The 26985-nt window shown below is 42.9% G+C and overlaps 1 protein-coding gene across 5 annotated transcripts in view; it reads left to right on the top strand.

The window, feature by feature from the left end:
* The window catches only part of pde9a (phosphodiesterase 9A), a 123207-nt gene that overhangs the window by 14426 nt on the left and 81796 nt on the right, over positions 1–26985 (top strand). For 4 of the 5 annotated variants that reach the window (XM_038719736.1, XM_038719737.1, XM_038719738.1 and 1 more), the window contains 2 exons: positions 14128–14198; positions 18796–18873. In XM_038719736.1, the coding sequence (XP_038575664.1) occupies positions 14128–14198; positions 18796–18873 (149 nt within the window). The remainder of the gene's footprint in view (positions 1–14127; positions 14199–18795; positions 18874–26985) is intronic. The other variant, XM_038719739.1, reaches the window with a different exon arrangement.

Here is a 26985-nt window from a genome sequence, read left to right as displayed (position 1 = left end):
ACGAGCGTTAATCAGACAAATTACTGAATCTATGGACAATGCAGTTAATGATGAAGAGGAGGAAGTGTCAATGAGTTATATAAGGAGAATGCTGAAATCAGTGGAACAAATAATAGAAAATCCTGGAAACACTGATTGTGAGGAATGTGCAGAGAACACAGCGCAAAGCATCCAAAAAACAGCTGAAGACATTACTTTAGCAGAAAAATACTCACAGCTCCAACTAAGCAGTCAAGCTCTGCAGGATGAAGTTAGGAGGCTGAGTGAAAGAGTAAACAGTGCATCTTCAAGTAGAGCCTCAGTTCCACAAAGTTTGTTGCCTACAGCTGTGAACCGGCCACCAGAAGTGACAATACGGAGAGAATTCAAGATTTGTGGTCAGATTGGAGAGAGGGGACAGAAGGACAGACTGTCCTACACAAACCTGATGCATCAGATTGACAAAGGCCTGAGTAAAGGACACAGTGAGGCTGAAGTCATAGAAGCCGTGGTCAAGTCAATCAGTCCAGGTTTAAGTATTCGTGACATGCTCGAGATAAAAAGTGATCTAACCCTTACCCAATTGAAGGCAATATTAAAGGGCCATTTCAAAGAGGACAGTTCAACAGATTTGTACCATAGACTGGTGAACATAACACAAGACAGTCGTGAAACTCCCCAAAACTTCCTCTTCAGAGCAATTGAGATAAAGGAGAGGCTGTTACTTGCGTCCAGAGAAGTAGGATCAGATGAACAGTACAGTCCCAAGCTCATCCAGAAGAAATTCTTGAGGTCAGTCAGTACTGGGCTGTTAAGTGACCATATCAAGTTCCAGCTCAAGTCTTATCTTGATGATCAGGGAGTGACTGACGAAATACTGATTGACAGGATGAATGAAGCTGCTAGTGTGGAATCAGAAAGACAGTCCAAGCAAAGGAAAAATACAAGCAGCAAAGTTCCGAAAGTACACGAACTGCAGACAGAAATGAACACCGGTCAGCCATGTCAGGGTTCAGCCGAGGCCAGAGTCGGGATTCAAGAACAGTCAGCTGAAGTTGTGAAGCCCAAGAGCCGCAAAGCACCTGCTGTCACCAGCTCAAGAGACTCAGAGCTCTATGAAACAGTTAGGCAGCTAAGAGAAGAAATGGCGGAAATAAAGAAAAGCATTACTAAGTCTCAAGGGCCCACCCACCAAGTAAGAGCCAGCGCCAGGAGAGGATGTAAAGTGTGTCAGGAGCAAGGAATAGGTGAACAATGTGAACACTGTTTCAAGTGTGGACTATCTGGACACTTCTCAAGAGGTTGTAGAGGACAAAGGAGGCTAGCAGGGAAAACTGACGACATGAATGTGAAAATACAAACGGTCACACCCCCAAGAACATTAGCTCCAAGCCAAGCTGAACCAGATGACAAGGTGCATGAGCTTCTTTGCAACAGAATCAGGCAGCTGGAGGCTGAGTTAGAGAAAAGTGGGAAGGTGGAACAGACTGTGGGTTCCACCTACGCCAGCCACCTCTCTTTACATCGCCAAGCCAAGCTTAGGGCCCTTATTGGAAAGAAGTGTATGGTGGATTGTTTCTTCGAGGGAGTTGCAACACGAGCACTGTGGGATACAGGCTCGCAGGTCACGATTATCAACGAGAGCTGGAGAAAATCCTGCATTCCACACATCCGGTTACGGAACATGGATGAACTGCTGGGTGAGGATGAGACTCTGGTGGGTAGAGCAGCAAACCAGACACCAATACCGTTTGCAGGCTGGGTTGAGCTAAAGTTCGAGCTAGCATCTAGCAGGGGCCCACAGCCAGAGCTGCTTGTGCCAGTGCTCGTCTCCAGTGAGCCAGGGGTTGCAGAGCCACCGATCATCGGTTACAATGTGATCGAGCACCTGGTGATGAGTGGAATGGAGCAGCATCCAGAAGTTACACCTGCGGTGGTGAGAGAAGCCTTCTCCATTGACTGTAAAAAGGCAAGTGTGTTGATTCACTTAGTGCAGAGCAGTGACCAGGAGGACAAGGATGGAGTGGTGAAAGTTGGGAGATTAAAGACAGTGATTCCAGCAGGCCAGACTAGAGAGGTCAAGTGTACAGTGAGGACAGGTCCCCTCTCCACAAGACAGGAAGTCCTTTTTGAACCAGAGGAGGTCCCGAAGTGGCCCGAGGGGGTGAATATTACTGAAACCGTAGTCTGCCTGCAGAAGGGAAATTGGTCTAAGGTGGCCATCCCTGTCACCAATGACAGCAACCATGACATCATTCTCACTCCCCGCACAGTTCTGGGACAGCTACAGCAAGTCAAGGCTATTTACCCAGTAGATGTGAGACCAGCCAGCACTAAGGAAAATGCAGCTAGTGCTAGTGAAAACGCAGCCAGCAAAGCCAGCACTTCCAGCACACCCGAAAACCATGAGAAAGAACACAGACCGTCAGAGACATGGGACCCACCGGTGTCAGTTGATCACCTGACTCCAGATCAGCAGGAAAAGGTGAGACAGATGCTACGAGAAGAATGTTCTGCATTTGCAAAAGACGAGAACGATGTGGGATGCATTCCATCTCTGCAGTTAAAAATCAGGCTGTGCGACACAACTCCAGTAAGGCGCACCTACACCTCAGTACCCAAACCCCTGCACAAGGAAGTGAAGGAGTATTTGGAGGACCTACTGAATAGAGGATGGATCCAAAAATCCCGGTCCCCATACTCCTCACCCATCGTCTGTGTGCGCAAGAAGGATGGAAGTCTGCGGCTGTGCGTGGATTACCGGGAGTTGAACAAAAAATCGATTCCCGACCGCCACCCCATCCCTCGAGTGCAGGATATGCTGAACAGCCTGAGTGGGAGTGCATGGTTCTCTGTACTGGACCAGGGCAAGGCTTACCATCAGGGTTTCCTGGAAGAGAGCAGCAGACCACTTACCGCTTTTATAACACCTTGGGGCTTGTATGAGTGGGTAAGGATTCCCTTTGGCCTGTCCTCGGCTCCAGCTGAGTTCCAGCGTAGCATGGAAGAGTGCCTTGCGGGTCTGAGAGATGAAACATCGCAGCCATATTTGGACGACAACCTTGTCCACAGCAAGTCGTTTGAGGACCATCTGCATGACATGAGAGAGGTGTTACGTCGCTATCAAGCACATGGTGTAAAGCTGACAGCTAAAAAGTGTGAAGTGTTCAAGGACAAGGTGAAATTCCTGGGGAAGATCGTGTCCAAAGACGGTTATTGTATGGATCCGGCTGAGATAGCGCCAGTGAAAGCGCTCAAAGATCGCAAACCTGAGACTTTGGGAGAACTGAGGAAAATGCTAGGGTTCCTGTCGTACTATCGTCCATACATCCCAAACTTCTCACGAATTGCCAAACCACTGTACAGTCTGTTATCCACTGAGAAGACTTCAAGCAGTAGGGGCCCAGGAGCAAGTACCAGTAAGAGCAGGGGAAAACGCAAAATTTCAGACCAGCTCCCTTCAAGTCAGCCTATCATCTGGACTGAACAACACCAGGACGTGCTCTGCCAGCTTATAGAGTTCCTGCTGCGTCCTCCACTGTTAGGGTACCCCGACTATGAGAAGCCATTTGTGTTACACTGTGACGCCTCTCAGGATGGGCTTGGTGCGGTATTGTACCAGAGACAACAAGGCAAGCTGGTGGTCATTGGCTATGGGTCGAGAACACTAACTGCTCCAGAAAAGAACTACCACCTCCATTCTGGAAAGTTAGAGTTTTTAGCAATGAAGTGGGCAATTTGTGAAAGATTCAGGGAGTACCTGTATTATGCACCCTCATTCATTGTCTACACCGACAATAATCCTTTAACCTACGTTTTAACCACAGCGAAGTTGAACGCTACAACACACCGATGGATTGCTGAATTAGCAGACTTTAATTTCTCAATCAAGTACCGGCCCGGGAAAGTTAATGGAGACGCTGATGGATTGTCACGAATGCCATTAGATATGGAGCAGTACATCAGGACATGCTCACAGGAATTGGAGCCAGAGGTAATAACGACTGTCACCCAGGCACTCCAGCTTGAATCCGGCAAACGGCAGCCCTGGATGTGTCCTGCCACCATTACTGCAGCGTGCACCGATGTGGAGCAAGAGCGAATAACATCCCCTGTGGCAGAAATCCCCATTGAGGACTTAAAGAAAGCACAAGAGGATGATCCAGTCATTGGCAAGGTGCGAGAGTATGTCATGACTGGACAATGGCCTCATCTGAGAGGGAGAGACCGACGTGATGACCTGTCGGCCCTAGCAAGGGAGAGAAACAAGTTGTATGTCAATGAAGATGGTATCCTGTATAGGAAGTCAGCGGCTCGAGCTCAACTAGTGCTACCAGCAACATTCCACCCACTGATCTACAGAGAGCTTCATGAGGAAATGGGGCACCTCGGAGTGGAGAGGACACTCTGCTCGATCCGCGATCGATTCTATTGGCCGCACATGCAAAGGGATGTGGACCACTACGTGACGAAGGTGTGTAGCTGTCTGAAACGGAGGCGTCCGAACAAGCCAACTAAAGCACCACTGGTTAATGTAGTAACAACATACCCCTTTGAGATGGTTTCGATCGACTACTTGCATTTAGAAAGCTGTAAAGGAGGATATGAGTACATTCTGGTCGTTATAGATCATTTTACGCGCTTTGCTCAGGCATATGCATGCACCAACAAGTCAGCAAAAACAGCAGCTGAAAAGATCTTTGGAGACTTTGTGCTCAAGTTTGGATTTCCAGCCAAGCTTCATCATGATCAAGGGAAGGAGTTCGAGAATAAGTTGTTTTCCAAGTTAGAGGAATATTGTGGCATCCAAGGCTCACGCACAACACCATACCATGCAGCTGGAAATGGTCAGGCAGAGAGATTTAATCGAACACTCCTTTCCATGCTCAGAAACCTGACGGAGGAAGCCAAGTCTGATTGGAAGAGTTCCTTGGCCAAGGTTGTGCATGCGTATAACTGTACGCGCAGTGAGGCGACAGGATTTGCTCCATATTACCTCCTCTATGGCAGAAATCCGCGACTACCGGTGGACATCATGTTTGGCCTGACACCAGGTGACCAGAGCACTTCCCACAGTGAATATGCCAGTAAATGGAGAAGGCGGATGCAGGAGGCATACAGGCTGGCATCAAAGACAGCTCAGAAGGAGCAGAACAGGTCAAAGAAGCAGTATGACCGGAAAACTTATGGAGCAGAACTACAGCCAGGGTGCAGAGTACTAGTAAGGAACTTCAGGGACAGAGGGGGACCCGGGAAGCTCAGGTCTTATTGGGAGGAGCAAGTCCATGTCGTAACTGAGAGGAAACACAAGGATAGTCCTGTCTATGCAGTACGACCTGAGAAAGGCTTCGGAAAGACTAGAGTCCTGCACAGGAACCTGCTGCTGCCCTGTGACTTCCTACCTGTTGAAGAGGATAAGCAGGCAAAGAAAATGGAAAAAAGAAAGCCAAGAGTGAATGATAGCCGTAAACGGCAGACAGAGAAAAAGGAGAGAGACCCTGACAGCAGTTCAGAGGATGAAAGTGACTGGGGGTTCATCACCACACGACCAGTAGGAACATTTGACCAGGTCAGGAGCCAGCTCAGAGTGGAAGCAGAGGAATTTCAGCCACAAGGACCTGACAAAGAACTGGAGCAAGATGGTGAAAATGCTGAGTGGCCAGACCAGGGTGCAGAATGCAGGATGGAACCAGAGGTGGACAATGGAGAAACAGCAGGGGCGGAACCAGCGTCGTCGTCTGATGAAGAAGACGAGATAAACTCTGAGCGAGTGTCGTCATCTGATGAAGTAGATGAGAGAGATCCAGAGCCACTGTCATCTTCCACAAAAAAATATCCTTTTCGACAAAGAAATCCACCCAAGACACTCACATACAACACATTAGGTCAACCATCAGTCACATACAGAGGCCAGTGATATTTACAGCTAAAAATGAAAGACACAAGTTCATAGTCACATGTTGAGTTTATTATTGTGATAGTTTTAATGAAGAAGAGTTCATAGTAGCACTTTAGGCTGGAGGAAAAGGTTAAGGTTAAATTCATGCAGTAATATAAGTTTCCCATGTTAGTTAAGGAGTGAAGTACCAGAATACAGACCACTGACACATAGAAGAACACTGTGACATATGCGAGGCATACAGTAGTATATGTGAGTCTGTGTAATGGGTTATGGGGTAGAAAAAGGGTCAAAACTTTTCAGTCTAAGGTACGTAGCCCGCAGGAGTAGCGGAGTAGTGTTCCAGATATCACCTGGCCAGTGATGTCTGTTGCTGACACATGGCATAAAAAGGGAGATAACATGTCATGTCAATGACTGTGGTTAAACAGAAAGTATCCTGAAAGACTGGCTCCCATACAACCTACCACTATAACTCACTAGTTGAAGACCAAAGTACTCTGGGAAATCCTTAACGTCGAGGCGACGTTTGTTTTGGAGGGGAGAGTGTGGGACCCACAGTAATGTTGGCCTTGTTAATGGACTCTGTTGGGCATGTTGATGGACACACAACAGTGGGCACCCCCCATTCTAATGCAGTTTTAATTGTTTTGATTTTGCTTTGGTAATCTGATGTATGTGCTATTGTACAATAACAACTGTAATATTTTAGTAGGTCAGTTTATGGGTATAATGTGTAAGGCTCACACAGGCACTTTGGGGCAGCGTGTGGGGTCCTTCGGGTTAGACAGAAGGGCACACACGTCAGTCAGTAGACGTAAACAGCCTGCTGTACGTAGCGACAACGTTCTGCTGATGTGCTTGTGTTTCTGTATTCACAGGTGAGCAAAAGTGATGAAAAGAGGTAAAATGTGGTTACTCAGATGCATAATGAATGTTTAAGACGATAACGGATTGTCGGTAATGCGGACATGAGATGTATATCGTAGTTTTGCTAGTTAAATGAGATGGCATGTTGTGGTAACGAATAGCCTACATCACCAAGTATGCTAATGAGGACAACAGTAATTTAGCTACCTGTAGCCTGCTAAATATTCAGTGTGTGTGTACAGCATTCTTAGTGTGTGTTCGGGAATGATGGCATTTTATGTGATGCGAGTTAAAGAGGGTTAGACAGAAGGGCACACACGTCAGTCAGTAGACGTAAACAGCCTGCTGTACGTAGCGACAACGTTCTGCTGATGTGCTTGTGTTTCTGTATTCACAGAATACGAAAGTAAAGGAGTTATTGAAAACTTATGCACGCCTGGAAGTCCTTTTGTGTCCAAGTGTGCAACAATGTTTATAAGAATGTTAATCCAGATATTGGGAAATCACTTTTTGCTGATGATGGGGTAATTTGGAAACGAGGGAGGAATATGGATTAGGTTGTAAAGAAAGTTCAGGAAGATGTTAATGTGGTTTAAAATTGGTCTTTGAAGTGGGGATTTAAGTCATCTGTCGAGAAATCTCAATCCATCTTTTTTACAAAAAAGAAAATCAAGCAACATATTTGTTTGAGTTGTCTGATTGAGTTTCTATAAGGAATATTTATATTATATAATATTTATATCTCATTAGTTAGATCAGTTCTAGAATATGGATGTATTGTTTTTGGATTAAAAAGGTTGGATAAAATCCAGGCTCAAGCACTGAGGTTGTGCTGTGGAGCAGTGAAGTCAACACCTATATCAGCGTTTCAGGTGGAGAAATGCCACTGATTCTGAGAAGAAAACAGTTGAAGGCCAATTATTGGGCAAATTTACAAAGTCAAACGGACACATTCAACAAAAAGGGATATGAATGAATGTTGGGAAAGCAGCAAAATTAAAAAGGAAGTATTTTGCAATGTAATATCAGATATAACAAAGGAATCAGGAGTCAATGATTGGTTCACTAGTCCAACCGCTTTAATACAAGCTGTTCCACCATGGTTAGTACCTCAGCCTAGAGTTGATTTTTCATTACTGAAACAGATTCGTTCAAGTAAGAACATTTTTGATATGCAAGTTTATGGGAACACTATGCTGAGAAATATGGGCATTATGTACATTTATTTAAGGATGGCTCTAAAAATCCAGAGAACGGAAAATCTAGCTGTGCTTTTTATATTCCAGGATTAAAAATTAAGGTGTCTAAAAGATTAACCAATCATTTATTGGTGCATGCAACACATTACTAACTGCTAGCAACAGCTATCAGTTAGCAATGTGTAGCATTGGCAAAAAGCAGTGTTGTATAAAGTACTCAATTAGTCTTGCATTTGTCCAGAGTTTTAAACCAAACCTTGATTGAGAGACAAATCATCACTGTCTTGTTTTAAAATGATGTGCGCCTGATGAGTGTCATCACATCTGTGTGTTGTCTGGACTTATGGTCTGAACTGGTGTTTCTTGCTGGAATGCACAAGTTTCATTTTGTGCACAGCATATGAGTGCATATTCACACACGCCGCAGTTATCTTTTCGTGCTGCAGTTTATTTAATGTAATAAATAGTTGTATCCTGCGATGGACTGGCGACCTGTCCAGGGTGTACCCCGCCTTTCGCCCAATGTCAGCTGGCATTGGCTCCAGCCACCTGCGACCCTGTACGCAGGATAAGCGGTTGACGATGGATTGATGGGTGGAAATAGTTGTATTTCACTCTAACATGGGTCCGACTCTGACACAGTTTGGTAAGCAACCAAGACACAGACAGTCCAAGAGATGCACTGCTCAGATGGGTTAGCAGGACAGAGATATTCTCTGCAGCTGCACATTAATCTAACATTACTGTTATCTGCAGAAGGATAGTCCTTCTTCATCCTGTCATCAAAGTTATAAACATTAACACTGCGCAAGAGTGACTTGATTAATATCACTGCGCATGCGTGTCGCACAGCTGGGGGCAGATTGGCGCCATTCAGGTGTGCTGCATGCTTTTTTTCTTTTCTTTTTTTGGTGAGTAATGATGTCTTGTGCAGAATGTATCGGAGTAGAAAGTGAAAGTAAAAGTTGCAACAACTTGAAATACAAATCCGGAGAAAAACTAATTAAGCACAGTAACAAAGTATCTGTACTTTACACCCCTGGTAACAAGTAAGCTATCTGTCCATCAGGAAACTTAATAAATCACAGAGTTGAGGCAAAGCAGCCAGAGGGAAATCTAGAAATGACCTTTCCTTTACCTTTACCTTTCCTTCATAACCGTAAAAGCACTTTCTGTGAGACGTGCTGCACTGCGTATGACCGCTAACTCTGGAACGTGGACTGGTCTATGTAACTTTGGGGGTGTTAACATCCCAGATCATACGTAACTTCTAGCACTTCTGGGTATTCGCCTGTTTTGTTGGGGTATTTTGGGTGCCCGAGATATGCAATATAACGAGGAAACAATGGAGATCAAGGCTCACGCTATGTCAGTTACATGCACTGAACTCTTTTTATTCAATGCTATGGGAAGGGAAATACAGGTTTCTATTCTACAGCACCTTTAACAGAACCTAATGCAGTAAGGATGGGGCATTCTGTGTTGCTTTTAGATCTCCTGTAGATCAACTTTTCTCATTTAATATAATCCCTGCTGAGTCAGCACACATGCAGGCATGACTTAATCTCCCCTCCTGTTTTGTGCCTTTGTTCAACCCGTTCTCACCCGATGACACCCAATTCGTCACAAACTGACATGTGTCCATATGTGACAAATTGGGTGTCATCTGCGTCAGTTTGTAACACACTGGGGATCCCTATAGCGTCATAGTTCAACAGACCATACACTGTACACTGCATCAAACTGATCTGCATGGCTCTCTTCCCAGAAGGAAGCCTCTTCTAAAGATGATGCACAAGAAAGCCCGCAAACTGTTTGCTGAAGACAAGCAGACTAAGAACATGTCCTGGGTTCTTATCAGACCAAGATAAACTTGTTTGGTTTGTGTCCAGCGTGTGTGGCGGCAACCAGGTGAGGAGTACAAAGACAAGTGTGTCTTGTCTACAGTCAAGCATGGTGATGGGAGTGTCATGGTCTGGGGCTGCATGAGTGCTGCCGGCCCTGGGGAGCTACAGTTCATTGAGGGAACCGTAAATGCCACCATATACCTGTGACATACTGAAGCAGAGCATGATCCCCTTCGTTCAGAGACTGGGCCGCAGGGCAGTATTCCAACATGATAACGACCCAAACACAACTCCAAGACGACCAAGAAGCTGAGGGTAAAGGTGATGGACTGGTCAAGCATGTCTCCAGACCTGAACCCTACTGAGCATCTGTGGGGCATCTTCAAATGGAAGGTGGAGGAGCACAAGGTGTCTAACATCCACCAGCTCTGTGATGTCATCATGGAGGAGTGGAAGAGGACTCCAGTGGCAACCTGTGAAGCTCTGGTGAACTCCATGCACAAGAGAGTTAAGCGAAAGAGGGTTGAGCGAAATTGCAATGTTTCAAAACTTTAAAGCGTTTTGTTTTGAAAGTGTAATCGGACTGTGCATATTTATTGTTGCTAAGCATTGCTAACATGACCACGGAGCCCTTAATGTCTAAAAATTATGCTGAAGGCGTACCCATGGTGTTAAAAAGTGCTAAAGGACCTTGACCAAGCGTCAATATGTGACGAGTCGGGAATGAGAATGTGTTGCTTTGTTTGGGGAAATAACCTCTTTAAATGTGCATGTGGCACCTTTTCACCTCAATGGTAAATTAATTCTCTTTATTTCAGTTAGAAACTCCTGTCTTTCAGCACGTTTTCTGCTCATGTTCAATACTTTCTGCACATTCAGAATCTCTCCCACGTATCTGTTTTCTCTAACATTTCTGGAAAAAAGTCAGAATATTACGAGTGTAACGTCATCTTTTAATGAGAATTCATAATATTTTTTAAGTCTACCTGCCCTAGACATCAAGCATAGCGTTAGTTCAGGCAGGCAACAATGTCAAGCTCCTCTCATAATCCCAGCACATCAGCTGATAGCAACAACATCTTAAATACAGCCACAGAAATCAGCTGACAGCTCAGCCATCAGCGTTAGTTATTAATGGTGGATGCAAACAGGCTACAGGTTTATTGTTGATCATGTAAAGTTACAGTTTTATTTAGTTATAACATTACACTGGTTTGACAGTCTGGGGTGTGTGTTGACTTACAGTAGTTTATAAGCTGTCATTAGCTGTAGACGTATTGTTCATTAGGATACATGGTTGTGCTCTGTGAAAAACATGTTACAGGTTTATTGTTGATCAAGTAACATTACAGTTTTATTTAGTTAGCGTTACACTGGTTTGAGAGTCTGCGGGATGTGTTGACTTACAGTAGGCTAGTTAATAAGCTGTCATTAATTGCACATTGCAATGGCATTGCACATTACATGGTTGTGCTCGGTAAGTGAAAAACAGGTTACAGTTAAAGAATTCCTTGTAGCTATGCAGTATTATAAGCAGCCTGTACTGAATGCAGCAGGTGATACAAACATTCATAATAACCACGAGAGACTTGAGACTTGACTTGGACTCTAGCTCAGTGACTTGTGAGCATCTCTAGCCGCTTTCACACAGAGATTCAGCAATAAACGTGGAAAGAATGTCCGCCAATATGCCACATTCACTCATTCATACTGAACAAAATATATATCCTACGCCACAGCTTCCGGAGCTCATCTGGTCAATTTTCAAAATAAAATACCCTGTGCAGATTCACGGTCAAAACAGATAAACAAATAAGAAACCATTTAACTACATAGCCGACTTAATCATAGTAGAAGCACAAAAGCAAACACTGATTATCAAATCAATAAAATCTAAACATGTCAGCAAAATCGGGCAGGCAAAATGCTCCTATTCTGAAATGCTCCCTGTGGATATGCAGCCTAACAAACAAAACGGGAGCAAAAAGAGCTGTGGAGAAGGTAGTAGAAGCACAAAAATGACAAATGAACAACAAGTCAATGCTGAGACACTTCCAGTGCACACTGATGCCGGGCTGGGGACCAAACAAAGCCGTGGCGCAGCTGTAGTTGGTGGATTTACACCGATAAAATAAGACCGTGACTGGTAACACAACAGCTTGAAACGCGACTCCTGTTCCGGCATGCCGGCTGTGGTTTTTCACACAGACATTGTTCCGCCTCTGTTACTACCAACATTCCCGGCTCAGAGGCGGATCAAATCTGAAAGCCCTTTCCGGCTTGTACCTTTCACACAGCGAAGCGAGCCGCCGTTATAATCCCGGAAAACTGGGCAGTGTGAAAGCGCCTTCTGCTATAGCCTGCCTGCCCTTGCTGCATCCTCTGCAAGCAATTTGCAACCCGCCGCCACCCCATCTTCTCTTTTTAGTCCGTATCTGATTAATCATGTTATTCTGTATTAATGCCTGCTCTGTTCTGTACCCTGGGGGGTCTTTACTGCTGCTCTCTGCCTCGCTTTCCACTTAGCCACTTAGCCATGGAAGGACAGGGAGATCCCAGAACAGAGCCATACCGCCAGATATAACTTACAAATGTTCAATATATTGTCAATAAATATTTGATCAAATTAATTTAATCACAAATGAATTAGCACTTAATTTTTCTATTAAGATATTTATTTTGTTGAGGCAAAGGGACTGAAAAAAGATTTACTAATCATATTTTTTGAAAAAAGATTTTACCATAATGTTCTACCTCAGATTAGTGAAGATCCACTGTTTGGCATCAAATGTTTTGACCATAAAGAAAAGTTTAACCACACAAATAACCATCTGGTTTCTTTAGTTTTCATTCAGAAGCAAAAATCAGCCTTTAAACTTGAAAGGAATAATGATTTCACTTTTATCGTGATAATTATTGATAAATGGTGTGAAATGTTTATTTCGTGATAACATTTGTGGCCCTATCGCCCACAACACGTTAAATTCAGCACCTCCGATAATAGGTAGCTCACAGTCCAAAACAGAGCAAGTTTGTACCTCAGTTTTTAGATATTTGAGATAGTTTGTTTGTTGATAGTTGATTCCCTCCACAAGTCGATGTTATACATTTGTTTTTCACTGTGTGAAAAGATTGATGTGTGGCTTGATATTATGTGGAAAATGTCAATTGTGTGAGTCTCGGAGATGTTAGGACTGTGGATTTGTGTTCATGTTTTTCCTGTGTTTAGTCTGTCATAGTTTTGGGTTATGTTTTAGTTTTATCTTTTTTCCCTGAGTGTTTCTTATGTTTGCCATTGTTTCATGTGTCTCTCTATTTGCCTCTGTTTCCCTCCTTCCTTGTCCTTAGTTGTTTATGTCTTGTCCGTCATTGAGTATTGTTGCTTGTTTTATTTTGTTATCATCAATGTCTGGTGTTCACGTTTAGCTTTGTTCTTGTTCTGTTAGTTTATTATGGTCTTGTCTATTCAATATTAGTTTATAACCTCTACCTGGGTTTTGTACTTTTGTTTATGGATCTGTGTCTGCTTGTGTTTTTAGTCATTTTGGTTTATTCTTTATTCTTTTCTGTTCTGTTTTAGTTTCTGTTTGCCTTGCTGTTTCACTCTTTCCTGTTTCACTGTGTGTCTGCTTAGCCTAATTAGCTGCTCATGTCATTCAGCTGTGCACTCCCTCCTTGCTCATTTGCCTGTGTATTCTTCAGTTCTTGGTGATGTCCTTGTCTTATGGTGAGTGTTCTGTTCTGCAGCTGTTCTTAAGATTTCTCTGCCTGTGCTCTTGATTACTTTTGTTGGATTTACCTCTGTTCTGCATTGTGCTCGCATGTAAGCCTGTTTGTTTTCGCATTATTAAATCTTTATATAAAATTTTTAAACTGCAACCTCCTTGCCTGTTGTCTGCATTTGGATCTGCACTCAGCCATCGTTGACAGGAGACAGCTTTTAACCTGACAAGAAATCTTGTCACATTTTTTATCTCGCGAGATCTCATGACACAAGATCTTGTCACACCCCTAATTGACACATTCAGTTAACTATTCTCCCTTGACAAGGAGCGAGTGATTCTACTTGACTGTACAGAGTAAGTGATTCTGTCCATCTAATATGATATATATTTTACTGCATAAAGCCCTTGGTGAAGCTGGTTATTAAATGTACTAAAGAAATAAACCTGAGTAATGATCCAAGTTTGTGTCATCATTTTGTGAACATGTTGTTGTGGGTTATTACTGTATAAATTTTCCTTTTGTCAGATGCAAGCCAGCTGTTGGGTCATCGATTACAGTATAAATCATGCCCTTATCATCTGTGGTTGTATGTGTTGTTCTTCCTCAGGTGGTGTTTAGTAGATTCTGCAGCCCCTGTGACATAAAGGAGCTCTTCTGTACAGCCCTAGGTGTGCCAAGGTGAAACACACACACTCACACATTCATAGCTCTGTTAATTCTGTCACAATTAGTAGTCTGCAAACAGCAGTGTGATAATTACTTCCCATAGTTTTTGTTTCACTTGACATTTAATACCACTGATATGGGATTAATAAAGTACATAGTGAAATGTTTTTCAGTGCTGCTATATATTTAATTATGTTTTCACACAGTACACTGTAAATGATCTGAATCATAACTTCAATATAGGTGACACAAAGTAAATGCTCTGCTGTATTGTTATAGACAGTTGTCTATAACAACAGTTGTGATTTTCTATTTACAGCATTAGTACTTTACAAGCAGGGAGGTGAACTGGTCAACTTGCAAACTGAAAAAGAGAGATCTGGAAATGCCATATAACAGATCAATTGGTGCTTTTTATAGCTTTAGAAATCCTTGATGAAATTTTAACAAATATTCACAATAAACCATATCCAGTTATCCTGTTCAAGTTATGAGCTGCTTTGGAGAGACGCCTGTTTGCTCACTCTTCCATTCATTGTTTGTGCTTTTCACAAGTGCAAAACTAATAAGAATTTAATCTTTATTTTCTGACGGGGAGTAAAGCCATTCTTGGGGGATGATGGGGAACTTTAACTTGATGCATATTTATACCATATTATACATTTAATATTATACATTTTGTAAATGTACTTTTGATGACTTTTGTTTTGATTTTAATAATTTTACTAGTGAGTGAAGCTGAAGTTTGCACACATCTGGACATCGGTCAGCATCTTTTTAAGTTGTGTCTGTGCTTCTTAAGTAGGGGGGAGTAATGTTGTGTCTCTTTACACTCACTCTTAATGCAAAGTAAGAGGTCTCAATATTACATGTATAGCAACATATAAACAAAACAAACAAGTGAAAAGTGTGCAACAAGACCTGTTACTGTTTTACATCTGCCCTTTGAGTCTGAAGTAGTGTTGTCAAAGAGTTTTTGATACATATTGATTCTGAATATTTAAATGGTTTTAATACTCATTATCTGCAGTATCGATACAGAAAATGCACTTTCTTACAACTGACTTCACACACCACAGCAGTGCCTATATCGCCCGACTCCTCTCACTCAATATGTTTTTGTTTTTTTCACTGCCTTTTTGACAAGTCCCTACTGTGCCGTGATTGGCTAGTACCCGTTATTTGTGATTGGATGCTGGTAAAGGATACAAGCAAGCCTATATACAAGTGATGGGACAGAGCAGTGCTAACGAAAGGTGCTAACAACACCAACTGAGCAAAGGACACACAGGACCGACTCGTTCTCTATAAAGAACCTCGAGAGATTGCAGACATCTCCTCTCTCAACATCACTAATTAAACAAGATGGACCAGTAAACTGTTGTTTATAAGCTAGTTGTACTATTGTGGACCCAACAGAAATTTGTTATTCTCAAAACTAAGCCAATCCCCCTCAGAGCTATCGGACCTGAGGAACCTCGGGCAGCAGAGCTTCAGTTGATAGGAAAAAACTTTGACTAAGATCAGAAGTAAATTAACTGATGCTGTTCTGCTTAACACACAGTACAATTAACTTTACTTAATTTCTAAGTTTATAAGATAAATTAGTCATTTAATACAGTAACTTAATCAGTGTGTCTACACACAGGGCCAGATTTACTAAAGGTTTGCATGAGTAAAAATGTGTGCAAACTTGATATCACCAGCAAATTAACATGTTAGCTGATCTATTAACGGTGTGCAGGGAGAATGACGTCTTTCAAAAGTGCAAAATAGCACCTGTTGCTCATTAACTACTTTTGCCTTAATGAATATGCAGTTTGGGGCGTTTCATTGTTATTGTGCAAAGTAATGGGAGGGTAACATGCAAATACATTTATTTACTACACGCAATGTGATCTACCAAGCCTAAACGGAATTTCATGTGAGTGCAACAGCATCTGTATTTAACACGTTTGAAGGGAAGGTTCAAACCACCGAGTGTTGTGCAGAGATGGCTGCTGTTGTTGTTGCCAGGTGGAGACACAACCGTAATGAAAGAAAACAAAGAGAAATTAACAATATTAGATAATATTATTCTATATCCAATGTTTAGAAATACAATTATTTTATTATTTGATGAACTATATTAATTGTATTTTTTTTTTTGTATTTTCCTTTAGCTTTGGCAATACTGTTGTATTAACATTCATGCCAATAAAGCAAATTTCGTTTTTCTTCGTGGCGCTGCGGAGAGCCCCCAGCTGCAGTAGTGCATGGATCACGCGTGAAATTCATCCACGATCACCAACTGTTCACAGCGCGCCAGTCGTAATAGCGACAGAACCCATTGTAGGTATCGGAGAGGGAATGGGGCGTTGGGGCGTACGGGGCCAGGGACAAGAGATCGCAGGGCGACCAAGCACGGTGCGGACGGTCGGTGGTTGTTCCATTTGGCTGGATGAATCACGATGGCATTTCCTCGCGTCTGGGTTATTCCAGCATACTGTAGCTGTTTCTGCTGGGGTTTCTCAAAGCAGTTTTTCAGGAGTGCTGTCCCAAGTACTTAGTGCAATCTCAGGCAGGATGGGCAGGTACATACGATTTCCACATACTCGGGACGCACTGAATGAAACAAACCAAGGTTTTTACGCTGTGGCTGCTTTCCCTCCTGACTCTCCATGGCAGAAACCATTAAAACATGCAAAACACTCATTTAAATACCTCCGTTGTGTTTGCTCCTGTTGTCATCATCACCCATAACAGGTACTAGAATTCCACGTGCAATATTTTAAAATGCACATACAATTTAGTCTTTATTTGGGTTGTTAGTAAATCGGGCCCACAGTGTAGTGTAACAGTGTTTTAATGGACACACACACTTACTAAAGAGCCTACATAGAAAAGTTTAAAATGTTTAACACAACTATATATTTTTTTTATATTTCAGCAGTTGTATACCCATGAAAAAGCTTATGAAAACCCCAAATTCAAAATCTCAGAAAATTAGAATATTGTGAAAAGGTTCAGTATTGTATGCTCAAAGTGTCACACTCTAATCAGCTAATTAATCCAAAACACCTGCAAAGGGTTCCTGAGCCTTTAATTGGTCTCTCAGTCTGGTTCAGTGGAATTCACAATCATGGGGAAGACTGCTGAGCTGACAGTTGTGCAGAAAACCATCATTGACACCCTCCACAAGGAGGGAAAGCCTCAAAAGGTAACTGCAAAAGAAGTTGGATGTTCTCAAAGTGCTGTATCAAGGCACATTAATAGAAAGTTAAGTGGAAGGGAAAGGTGTGGAAGAAAAAGGTGCACAAGCAGCAGGGATGACCGTAGCCTGGAGAGGATTGTCAGGAAAAGGCTGTTCAAATGTGTGGGGGAGCTTCACAAGGAGTGGACTGAGGCTGGAGTTACTGCATCAAGAGCCCCCACACGCAGACGGGTCCTAGACACGGGCTTCAAATCAAGCCGCTCCTGAACAACAAACAACGTCAGAAGAAAAAAGAACTGGTCTGTTTCTCAGTGGTCCAAAGTCCTCTTTTCTGATGAGAGCTAATTTTGCATCTCATTTGGAAACCAAGGTCCCAGAGTCTGGAGGAAGAATGGAGAGGCACACACTCCAAGATGCTTGAAGTCCAGTGTGAAGTTTCCACAGTCTGTGTTGGTTTGGGGTGCCATGTCATCTGCTGGTGTTGGTCCACTGTGCTCTATTAAGTCCAGAGTCAGCACGGCCGTCTACCAGGATATTTTAGAGCACTTTATGCTTCCTTCAGCAGATGAGCTTTATGGAGATGCTGGCTTCATTTTCCAGCAGGACTTGGCACCTGCCCACACTGCCAGAAGTACCAAAACCTGATTCAATGACCATGGGATTACTGTGCTTGATTGGCCAGCAAACTCGCCTGACCTGAAGCCCATAGAGAATCTATCAAGACATGAGAGCGAACAATGCAGAAGAGCTGAAGGCCGCTAAGCATCCTGGTCTTCCATAACACCTCAGCAGTGCCACAGGTTGATAGCATCCATGCTACACCGCATTGAAGCAGTAATTCAAAATATTTTTCACCTTTTAAGTTGAATTTACTGAAATAAATGAACTTTTGCACGATATGCAAATTTTTTGAGTTTCACCTGTAAATGTGAGATTCTTTGAAACAGACTTCCATCCAAACTTCCATCTCCCCTTTAATGTTATGTTATTAAACCTGCGTTATCATTACCTACTCTCACCAGTTCTTCCAAGAAGCCAGTCTGTTTTATCATTAGTTACAAGTTCTTGAGAAACTCCATCCTTGTGTAACTTCAGTTTTGTTTTTGCAGTAGAGGCAGACATTATTACCTATGATCCCTGGAGGTGGAATTAATCTTATTTTTGTACCCATACAACATCTTTATTCAGCGTTCTTCTCAAGGTCACATCAACTGTGTGGATGGATGTTGTACTACATTGGAAGATATGAACTGGACCCAAAATTTCTAACCCACCCTTCTACCTATTAGCAGTGCTAGCACCAGTCCCAGCAGCAAGTCTATGTTTAATGAGCTATATGCAACACAGCCTCACGTTCATGTAGCCAAACAGATGACCTCCAGTAAAACTTTAATGTGTTTTTTTGTTTTCATGCAGGAACACAAATCTTTCTCTGTTGGATTCGTCCGGAGCCATGGTATCCATCGACCCCACCATGCCACACAACACAGAGAGGTATTGGAAAACCTGCATCCTACTGATGTCTTTATTGATAAATTGAACATTTCTTCTGTCCACAGCTGGCTGTTTGATTGAAAGACACATTTACTGATTGAGCTGCAATGAAATGTGAACTGTACCTTTGCATTAGAAGTCACACAACTGTAAGTGACACAACAGTAAATATGATGAATGAACAAATGACAGAAGGAATACACACTACATAGATGAGAAAACAGTCAGGGAATGAACACAAGAGGAAAGCTTAACAACATAACCACAAGAAATACCAAACACCAAAAGATTTCTTTAGCAATGGGGGGACAATTGCATGCTTACAGCTGTAAGGAGGCCATATAATTGTTAGAAATGTGTGAGAGGCTAACAGTGGAAAATGCCTCCTTGAGCTGCTTAGTGGGGATATTTACAAGATACAAGATTGATTTATTTACTTTGGGCTCTGCGTAGACCCCTCACTGATATCACTGATGCTCAGGAGATGGGTACCAATGATCTTCTGAGCAGTTTTAATCCCCCACTGCAGAGCCCTCCGGTCCTGGGCTGTGCACATCCCATGTTAGTGATGTTTTGATGATGGTGGTGGTGTCGTCCGCAAACTTCACAACAGAGTTCTCTCCATGTCAGGGGATGCAGTCGTGGGTGTCCAGCGTGAACAGGAGGGGGCTGAGCACACAGTGTTGAGCACTAGAGTGGAGGAGTTGAGTCCGCCAATCCAAACTGACTGGAGTCTGTTTGTGAGGAAGTCCAATATCCAGTTGCAGAGTGTCGTATTTAAATCCAGAGTGCTGAGTTTGCTGATCAGTTTGATGGGGAGATTGTGTTGAATACTGCAGCATTCTGTAGGTTGTTTTTCTCAAGGTGTGTGAGGGCTGAGTGGAGGGCAGTGGAGATGGCATCCTCTGTGGATCTGTTGGTTCTGAAAGCAAACTAGTGAGGGTCCAGGCTGGCTGGGATGTTGTTCTTTATGTGCTGAAGAACCAGTTTCTCAGAGCACTTCATCAAAACGGGGGTGAGAGCCACAGGGCGGTAGTCGTTCAGACTGGACACTGCAGACCTTTTAGGTCCAGGAACGATGGTGGCTGTCTTGAAGAGTTGGGGATCAACCCTAACCCTTAATAATAATAATAATAATAATAATAATAATCCTTATTTGTAGAGCACTTTTCAAAAACAAGTTACAAAGTGCTTTAACAAGTGTAAAGAATAATACAAAAAAACAAGATAGATAAAAAAAACAAGATAAATACAAAAAAACAAGATAGCAATGCTGGCAAGGACGTGGCGGGGGACCAGCTGCAAAAGGGAAGTGGACTGCGGGGCCCTCGATGCAGCCCCCTAACTTCTGCCAATGTCTGGGACCCAGCCAACCAGAGCTCTCCGACAGCCCCTTACACGGCAGCATGGTTGGCTTTGGGTGCAGATCCGTGGGTCATTTCCACCATGATCCATGGTTACCGGATACATTTTCACTGCAGACTGCCTGCAATGAGGTCCCCCACCTTTAAAGATAAAGACCCTCATCACACAGAGGTACTGCAGGCCAAGATATCCACCCTCTTGGCTAGCTTTCCGGACTTTCACCTGCTGCTTGGATGCGGTCATTGAACCTCGACAATTGGTTGGTTTGAGCAGCCTTGGGGAAGCTATGCCGCTATCATGTGGCTTTGTTCCTGGAGCACATTTGGAGCTTGGCCTGTGCCTGAACGACAAAAACAGCGAGCTCCAGCCCTCCCAGGTGACAACATTTCTGGGCAGGGTTCTGGTTTCTGCTCTCTGAGTGGTACATGGGCCAGGGCTGTTGAACTCAGCAGTGGACATCATGTCAGGGATGGACTGGGAGCAAAAAATTGATCCACTTTGATCCAGACCGGCCAGAACAGTCCACTGAATATTCCACCACAGCCACCCTGCTAATGCACGCACGTATAAACAGGACCAGCCTCTAATAAACCACCTAGCAGCATCACAGCCATTGATCACTATGGCAGTAGGCTACAACTTTAAAAAGGCATGGCCTTAACCAGCTTTGAGGTCACCGAGGTCCGGACCTTCGTAATTATATGTAAACTATAGCCTATTAATAAAACAAATTTGAATAAAAACCATTGATAACAACAAGCTCAACTTAAATTAAAGCTGCAAGCAGCGTTGGGCGGGCCCTCGCACTTGTAAGCGCGTCCGCGCGTGAGCCGGCCGAGTTGCATATTCTGGAGCTCTGCCGGTGCGGCTGTGAATTTCCTACGCGGTTCCGACGCCGCATGAAGGTGTTATATGTCACTTCCTGTGTCCCCTATGTGGAGCTACATAGCACTTGCCGCTATGAATATAAATTGGTATTGACGTGTAGATGTCTGCGGGGTGGGAGAGTTATCAAGCACGTAAAGTTTGTTTCAGATGTGAGCATGTACACTGAACAATAATGTACCCAAACAATAAATAAATTCCTTTTATATTTCCCTGCCTTGTTGTTTATGTGTACATACAGAGGAAGAATGTGAGAACAGCAAACATTTCATCGTTACTGTGTGTTAGAGCATGGGAGAACAGTGGATACTTTTAATACAGCCCACACCCCTAATACTGTGTAACTATAACAAGTAGAGAACAGAAGAAAAAGATGTTCTTTCTTTACAACTGTCTGCATAGCTTATTCATATTGTGTAATGAATGAAAATAAATAGGCCTACTAGGCTCCTCTCTACTTTGACATTTAAGATTAGCTTGTTTGATCCACCTTCATACACATGTGACATTACTGTACAACTTGAGAAAGGTGAGTTGTTTTCTGCTCCAGCCTGCCTAAAAGAAAAGCGTTTTTGGGATTAAATGGACTTTATTAGCTGCTGCAGTGCAGGATGAACTCAGAATAGACCCATTTCTCACCTTATTATTCTAAATCATGCAACAAGAAGAAGAAATGCATAATAAATCCTGTCCACAAATACTGTTCAGCATGTAGTATGATGAACAGACTTGTGTTATAGCTGACTTGGGCAGTGAAATGTTTAATTTTTTTAATTCATGTGGTCATAGTTGTCCACAACTCAAATCAGAATATAAGAAGAAATGTTTTATACCACCTCAAGAAGGCTTCCTATCAGAAAGGTAGGAAGGTATTTCAAATGTACAACTGCAGTACTTAAATCTAAGTAAAGTAATTTCCCTGACATTTTTGTGTTACTTTACTTTTAATAGACGCATGTAACAGGTTTTATACTTCCTGTGAGTATAATCCAATCAATCTTATTTTCATACTGTATATCCGTTGTGTAATTTGATAAATTGTGTTGTATGTGGTGCTCGCATCGGGTACTACTGAGACTTCATTGCCCTCTTCAGAGAAGACTCTGACTGCAACGTGCGTCTTTGTAAAGAGAGAAACGGACAGAAAAAGTCTCTAACTCTGCCTGTCAGCTCGCTCTGCTCCGTTAAAACTGAATTTACCATACAGAATTGAATACGAGTGCACTCCAGATTTAGCGGCAGCCAGCTGACCGTGTGCTTCTCCCTATACCACAGTTCTGTGTCCATGCATGCAGCAAACTGAAAGCACTGTCTGTCGGAGCGTCTACGTGAAAAGAGAAGGAAGACATTGCTGGTAGTATTGTCTTCAGAGTTGTTAAACACCTCAGCGCACTGAAGGAAGCCATCTGACTGTGTGAGGGGCAAGATCGTTGATGTCTGCAGGCAGAGTAGGCCTAGAGCTCTCCTGTCTGACTGGTCCACCAATAGCAGAGAAGATGACCCCTTGAGACACAGCCCCTCCTCATTTGCATAATGAGGCAGAAATGCATACAAAAATTTAAAAAAGATAGGCAGAAATAAATACCATGGCTGAAAATAAATAAGGTAAATAATACAAAGGAAGAATAAAACAGACAAAAATATTAAAACACACATAAATAAATACATTAAAAAAATTAGTAATAAATAAAGTTGAATAAACAAATAAGGTAATTATAACAAAGGTGAATAAGTAAAGGCACTAATTAAAATATAAACATTTATGTCTCCTTGTATAATTTAATTACTACCTACATTTATTTATTTACTTTATTTTTTTGTGTATTTAATTGGATGCTTATTTATTTATTGAGCATTTATTTATTTCTGTATTTATTTCTGGCTGTGTCAGGATCGGTCCTCCATAACGGGGTGGGAGAGTTATCAAGCACGTAAAGTTTGGTTAAGATGTGAGCATGTACATGAAGTTACAACAACTTCCTGTGTCATGGCGAAGACTTGATCTCTGACGCCACGCCACGGACACACCCATTGACGAAAACTTGCAAATAGCACAACTTTTCATCTTCAATGCCTTTAGAAGGCACAGCTGAAATTTGAGGTCGGTCGGACTAAATCCCTAGGAGGAGTTCGTTAAAGTACGAAGTGTGTAAATCATCCAAAATTTGACGTAAAATTCAAATGGCCGACTTCCTGTTGGGTTTAGGCTATGGCTCCAAGAGGCTTTTTTGTGCGCCTGGACAAGATACACGTACCACAGAAAATTCGTGCACGTAGGTGAAACATGCGGCGGGGGCTGCTTCGTTAAAAGTCACTTCCTGTTGCCAGCAGGTGGCGCTATGACTGTGGGTGAATGTCGGCATGTACATGTGTTCAGGGCGGGACTCTCATCCTACATGTACAGTTTGGTCCAGATGTGAGCATGTACACTGAAGTTACGACAACTTCCGTGTCATGGCGAAGAGCTGATCTTTGACGCCACGCCACGGACACGCCCATTGACGAAAACTTGCAAATAGCACAACTTTTCATCTTCAATGCCTTTAGAAGGCACAGCAAACATTTGAGGTCGGTCGGACTAAATCCCTAGGAGGAGTTCGTTAAAGTACGAAGTGTGTAAATCATCCAAAATTTGACGTAAAATTCAAAATGGCCGACTTCCTGTTGGGTTTAGGCTATGGCTCCAAGAGACTTTTTTGTGCGCCTGGACAAGATACACGTACCACAGAAAATTCGTGCACGTAGGTGAAACGTGCGGCGGGGGCTGCTTCGTTAAAGGTCACTTTCTGTTGCCAGCAGGTGGCGCTATGACTGTGGGTGAATGTCGGCATGTACATGTGTTCAGGGCGGGACTCTCATCCTACATGTACAGTTTGGTCCGGATGTGAGCATGTACACTGAAGTTACAACAACTTCCCGTTCATTGCGAATCATCGACGCCACGGACACGCCCATTGACGAAAACGCGCAAATAGCACAACTTTTCATCGTCAATGCCTTTAGAAGGCACAGCAGAAATTTGACGTCGATCCGACTAAATCCCTAGGAGGAGTTCGTTAAAGTACGAAGTGTGTAAATCATCCAAAAATGGCCGTAAAATTCAAAATGGCCGACTTCCTGTGACTTTAGGCTATGGGTTCTTGAGGCTTTTTTGTGCGTTGATACGATACATGTCCCCAGAAATTTCGTAATGTAGGTTGAACGTGAACGAGGGGCTAATCATTTCCAATTTCTAGGTGGCGCTAGCGAGTCATTTTGCCACGCCATGTGCGAAACTTGTAGAATACGAAATTTTTCACCGGTTCTGACATGTTTGCAAATTTGGTGAGTTTTCGAGTATGTTTAGGCCATGTCATTGGGCCTACTTTGCAGAAAAAAAAAAAAAAAAAAAAAAAAAAAAAAAATTAAAGCTGCAAGCAGCGTGGGCGGGCCCTCGCACTTATAAGCGCGTCCGCGTGTGAGCCGGCCGAGTTGCATATTCGGAGCTCTGCCGGGCGGCTGTGAATTTGCTACGCGGTTATGACGCGCATGAAGGTGTTATATGTCACTTCCTGTGTCCCCTATGTGGAGCTACATAGCACTTGCCGCTATGAATATAAATCGGTGTTGGCGTGTAGATGTCTGCGGGGTGGGAGAGTTATCAAGCACGTAAAGTTTGTTTCAGATGTGAGCATGTACACTGAACAATAATGTACCCAAACAATAAAATAAATTCCTTTTCCCTGCCTTGTTTGTTATGTGTACATACAGAGGAAGAATGTGAGAACAGCACACATTTCATCGTTACTGTGTGCTGTACCGCAGTTCTGTGTCCATGCATGCAGCAAACTGAAAGCACCGTCTGTCGGAGCGTCTACGTGAAAAGAGAAGGAAGACATTGCTGGTAGTATTGTCTTCAGAGTTGTTAAACACCTCAGTGCACTGAAGGAAGCCATCTGACTGTGTGAGGGGCAAGATCGTTGATGTCTGCAGGCAGAGTAGGAGCTCTCCTGTCTGACTGGTCCACCAATAGCAGAAGATGACCCCTTGAGACACAGCCCCTCTCATTTGCATAATGAGGCAGAAATGCATACAAAAATTTAAAAAGACTGGCAGAAATAAATACCATGGGTGAAAATAAATAAGGTAAATAAATACAAAGGAAGAATAAAACAGACAAAAATATTAAAACACACACATAAATAATACATTAAAAAATTTGTAATAAATAAAGTTGAATAAACAAATAAGGTAATTATAACAAAGGTGAATAGTAAAGGCACTAATTAAAATTATACATTTATGTCTCTTGTATAATTTAATTACTACCTACATTATTTATTTACTTTATTTTGTGTATTTAATTGGATGCTTATTATTTATTGAGCATTTATTTATTTCTGTATTTATTCTGACTGTGTCAGGATCGGTCTCCATAACGGGGGGGAGAGTATCAAGCACGTAAAGTTTGGTTCAGATGTGAGCAGTACACTGAAGTTTACAACAACTTCCTGGTCGGCGAAGACTTGATCTCTGACGCCACGCCACGGACACACCCATTGACGAAAACTCGCAAATAGCACAACTTTCATCTTCAATGCCTTTAGAAGGCACAGCACAAATTTGAAGTCGGTCGGACTAAATCCCTAGGAGGAGTTCGTTAAATACGAAGTGTGTAAATCATCCAAAATTTGACTAAAATTCAAAATGGCCTACTTCCTGTTGATTTAGGGCATCGCTCCAAGAGGCTTTTTTGTGCGTCTGGACAAGATACACGTACCACAGAAAATTCGTGCACGTAGGTAAAACGTGCGGCGGGGCTGCTTCGTTAAAATCACTTCCTGTTGCCAAGTGGCGCTATGACTGTCTGTGTGTCAGCATGTACATGTGTTCAGGGCGGGACTCTCATCTACATGTACAGTTTGGTCCAGATGTGAGCATGTCACTGAAGTTACGACAACTTCCGTGTCATGGCGAAGAGTTATCTTTGACCGCCGCCGGACACGCCCATTGACGAAACTTGCAATAGCACTTTTCATCTTCATGCCTTTAGAAGGCACAGCACAAATTTGAGGTCGGTCGGACTAAATCCCTAGGAGGAGTTCGTTAAAGTACGAAGTGTGTAAATCATCCAAAATTTGACGTAAAATTCAAAATGGCCGACTTCCTGTTGGGTTTAGGCTTGGCTCCAAGACTTTTTTGTGCGTCTGGACAAGATACACGTACCACAGAAAATTCGTGCACGTAGGTAAAACGTGCGGCGGGGGCTGCTTCGTTAAAATCACTTCTGTTGCCAGCAGGTGGCGCTATGACTGTGGGTGAATGTCAGCATGTACATGTGTTCAGGGCGGACTCTCATCCTACATGTACATTTGGTCCAGATGTGAGCATGTACACTGAAGTTACAACAACTTCCTGTTTCATTGCGAATCATCGACGCCACGGACACGCCCATTGACGAAAACCGCAAATAGCACAACTTTTCATCGTCAATGCCTTTAGAAGGCACAGCAGAAATTTGAGGTCGATCCGACTAAATCCCTAGGAGGAGTTCGTTAAAGTAATTATGTAATCATCCAAAATGGCCATAAAATCAAAATGGCCGACTTCCTGTTGACTTTAGGCTATGGGTTCTTGAGGCTTTTTTGTGCGTCTTGATACATACATGTCCCCGAAAAATTTCGTACATGTAGTTGAACGTGAACGAGGGCTAATCATTTCCAATTTTCTAGGTGGCGCTAGCGAGTCATTTTGCCACGCCCATGTGCAAACTTGTAGATACGAAATTTTCACCGGTTCTGACATGTTTGCAATTTTGGTGAGTTTTCGAGTATGTTTAGGCCATGTCATTTGGGCCTACTTTGCAGAAAAAAAAAAAATTAA

The sequence above is a fragment of the Micropterus salmoides genome, unplaced genomic scaffold, assembly GCF_014851395.1.
Source record: "Micropterus salmoides isolate LMB-PRFRI ecotype aquatic unplaced genomic scaffold, ASM1485139v1 Ms_hic_scaffold_15, whole genome shotgun sequence".
In the NCBI taxonomy this organism is placed as follows: domain Eukaryota; kingdom Metazoa; phylum Chordata; class Actinopteri; order Centrarchiformes; family Centrarchidae; genus Micropterus; species Micropterus salmoides.
The sequence above is the reverse complement of the archived record's forward strand: the minus strand, read 5'-3'. Positions and strand labels throughout refer to the sequence as shown.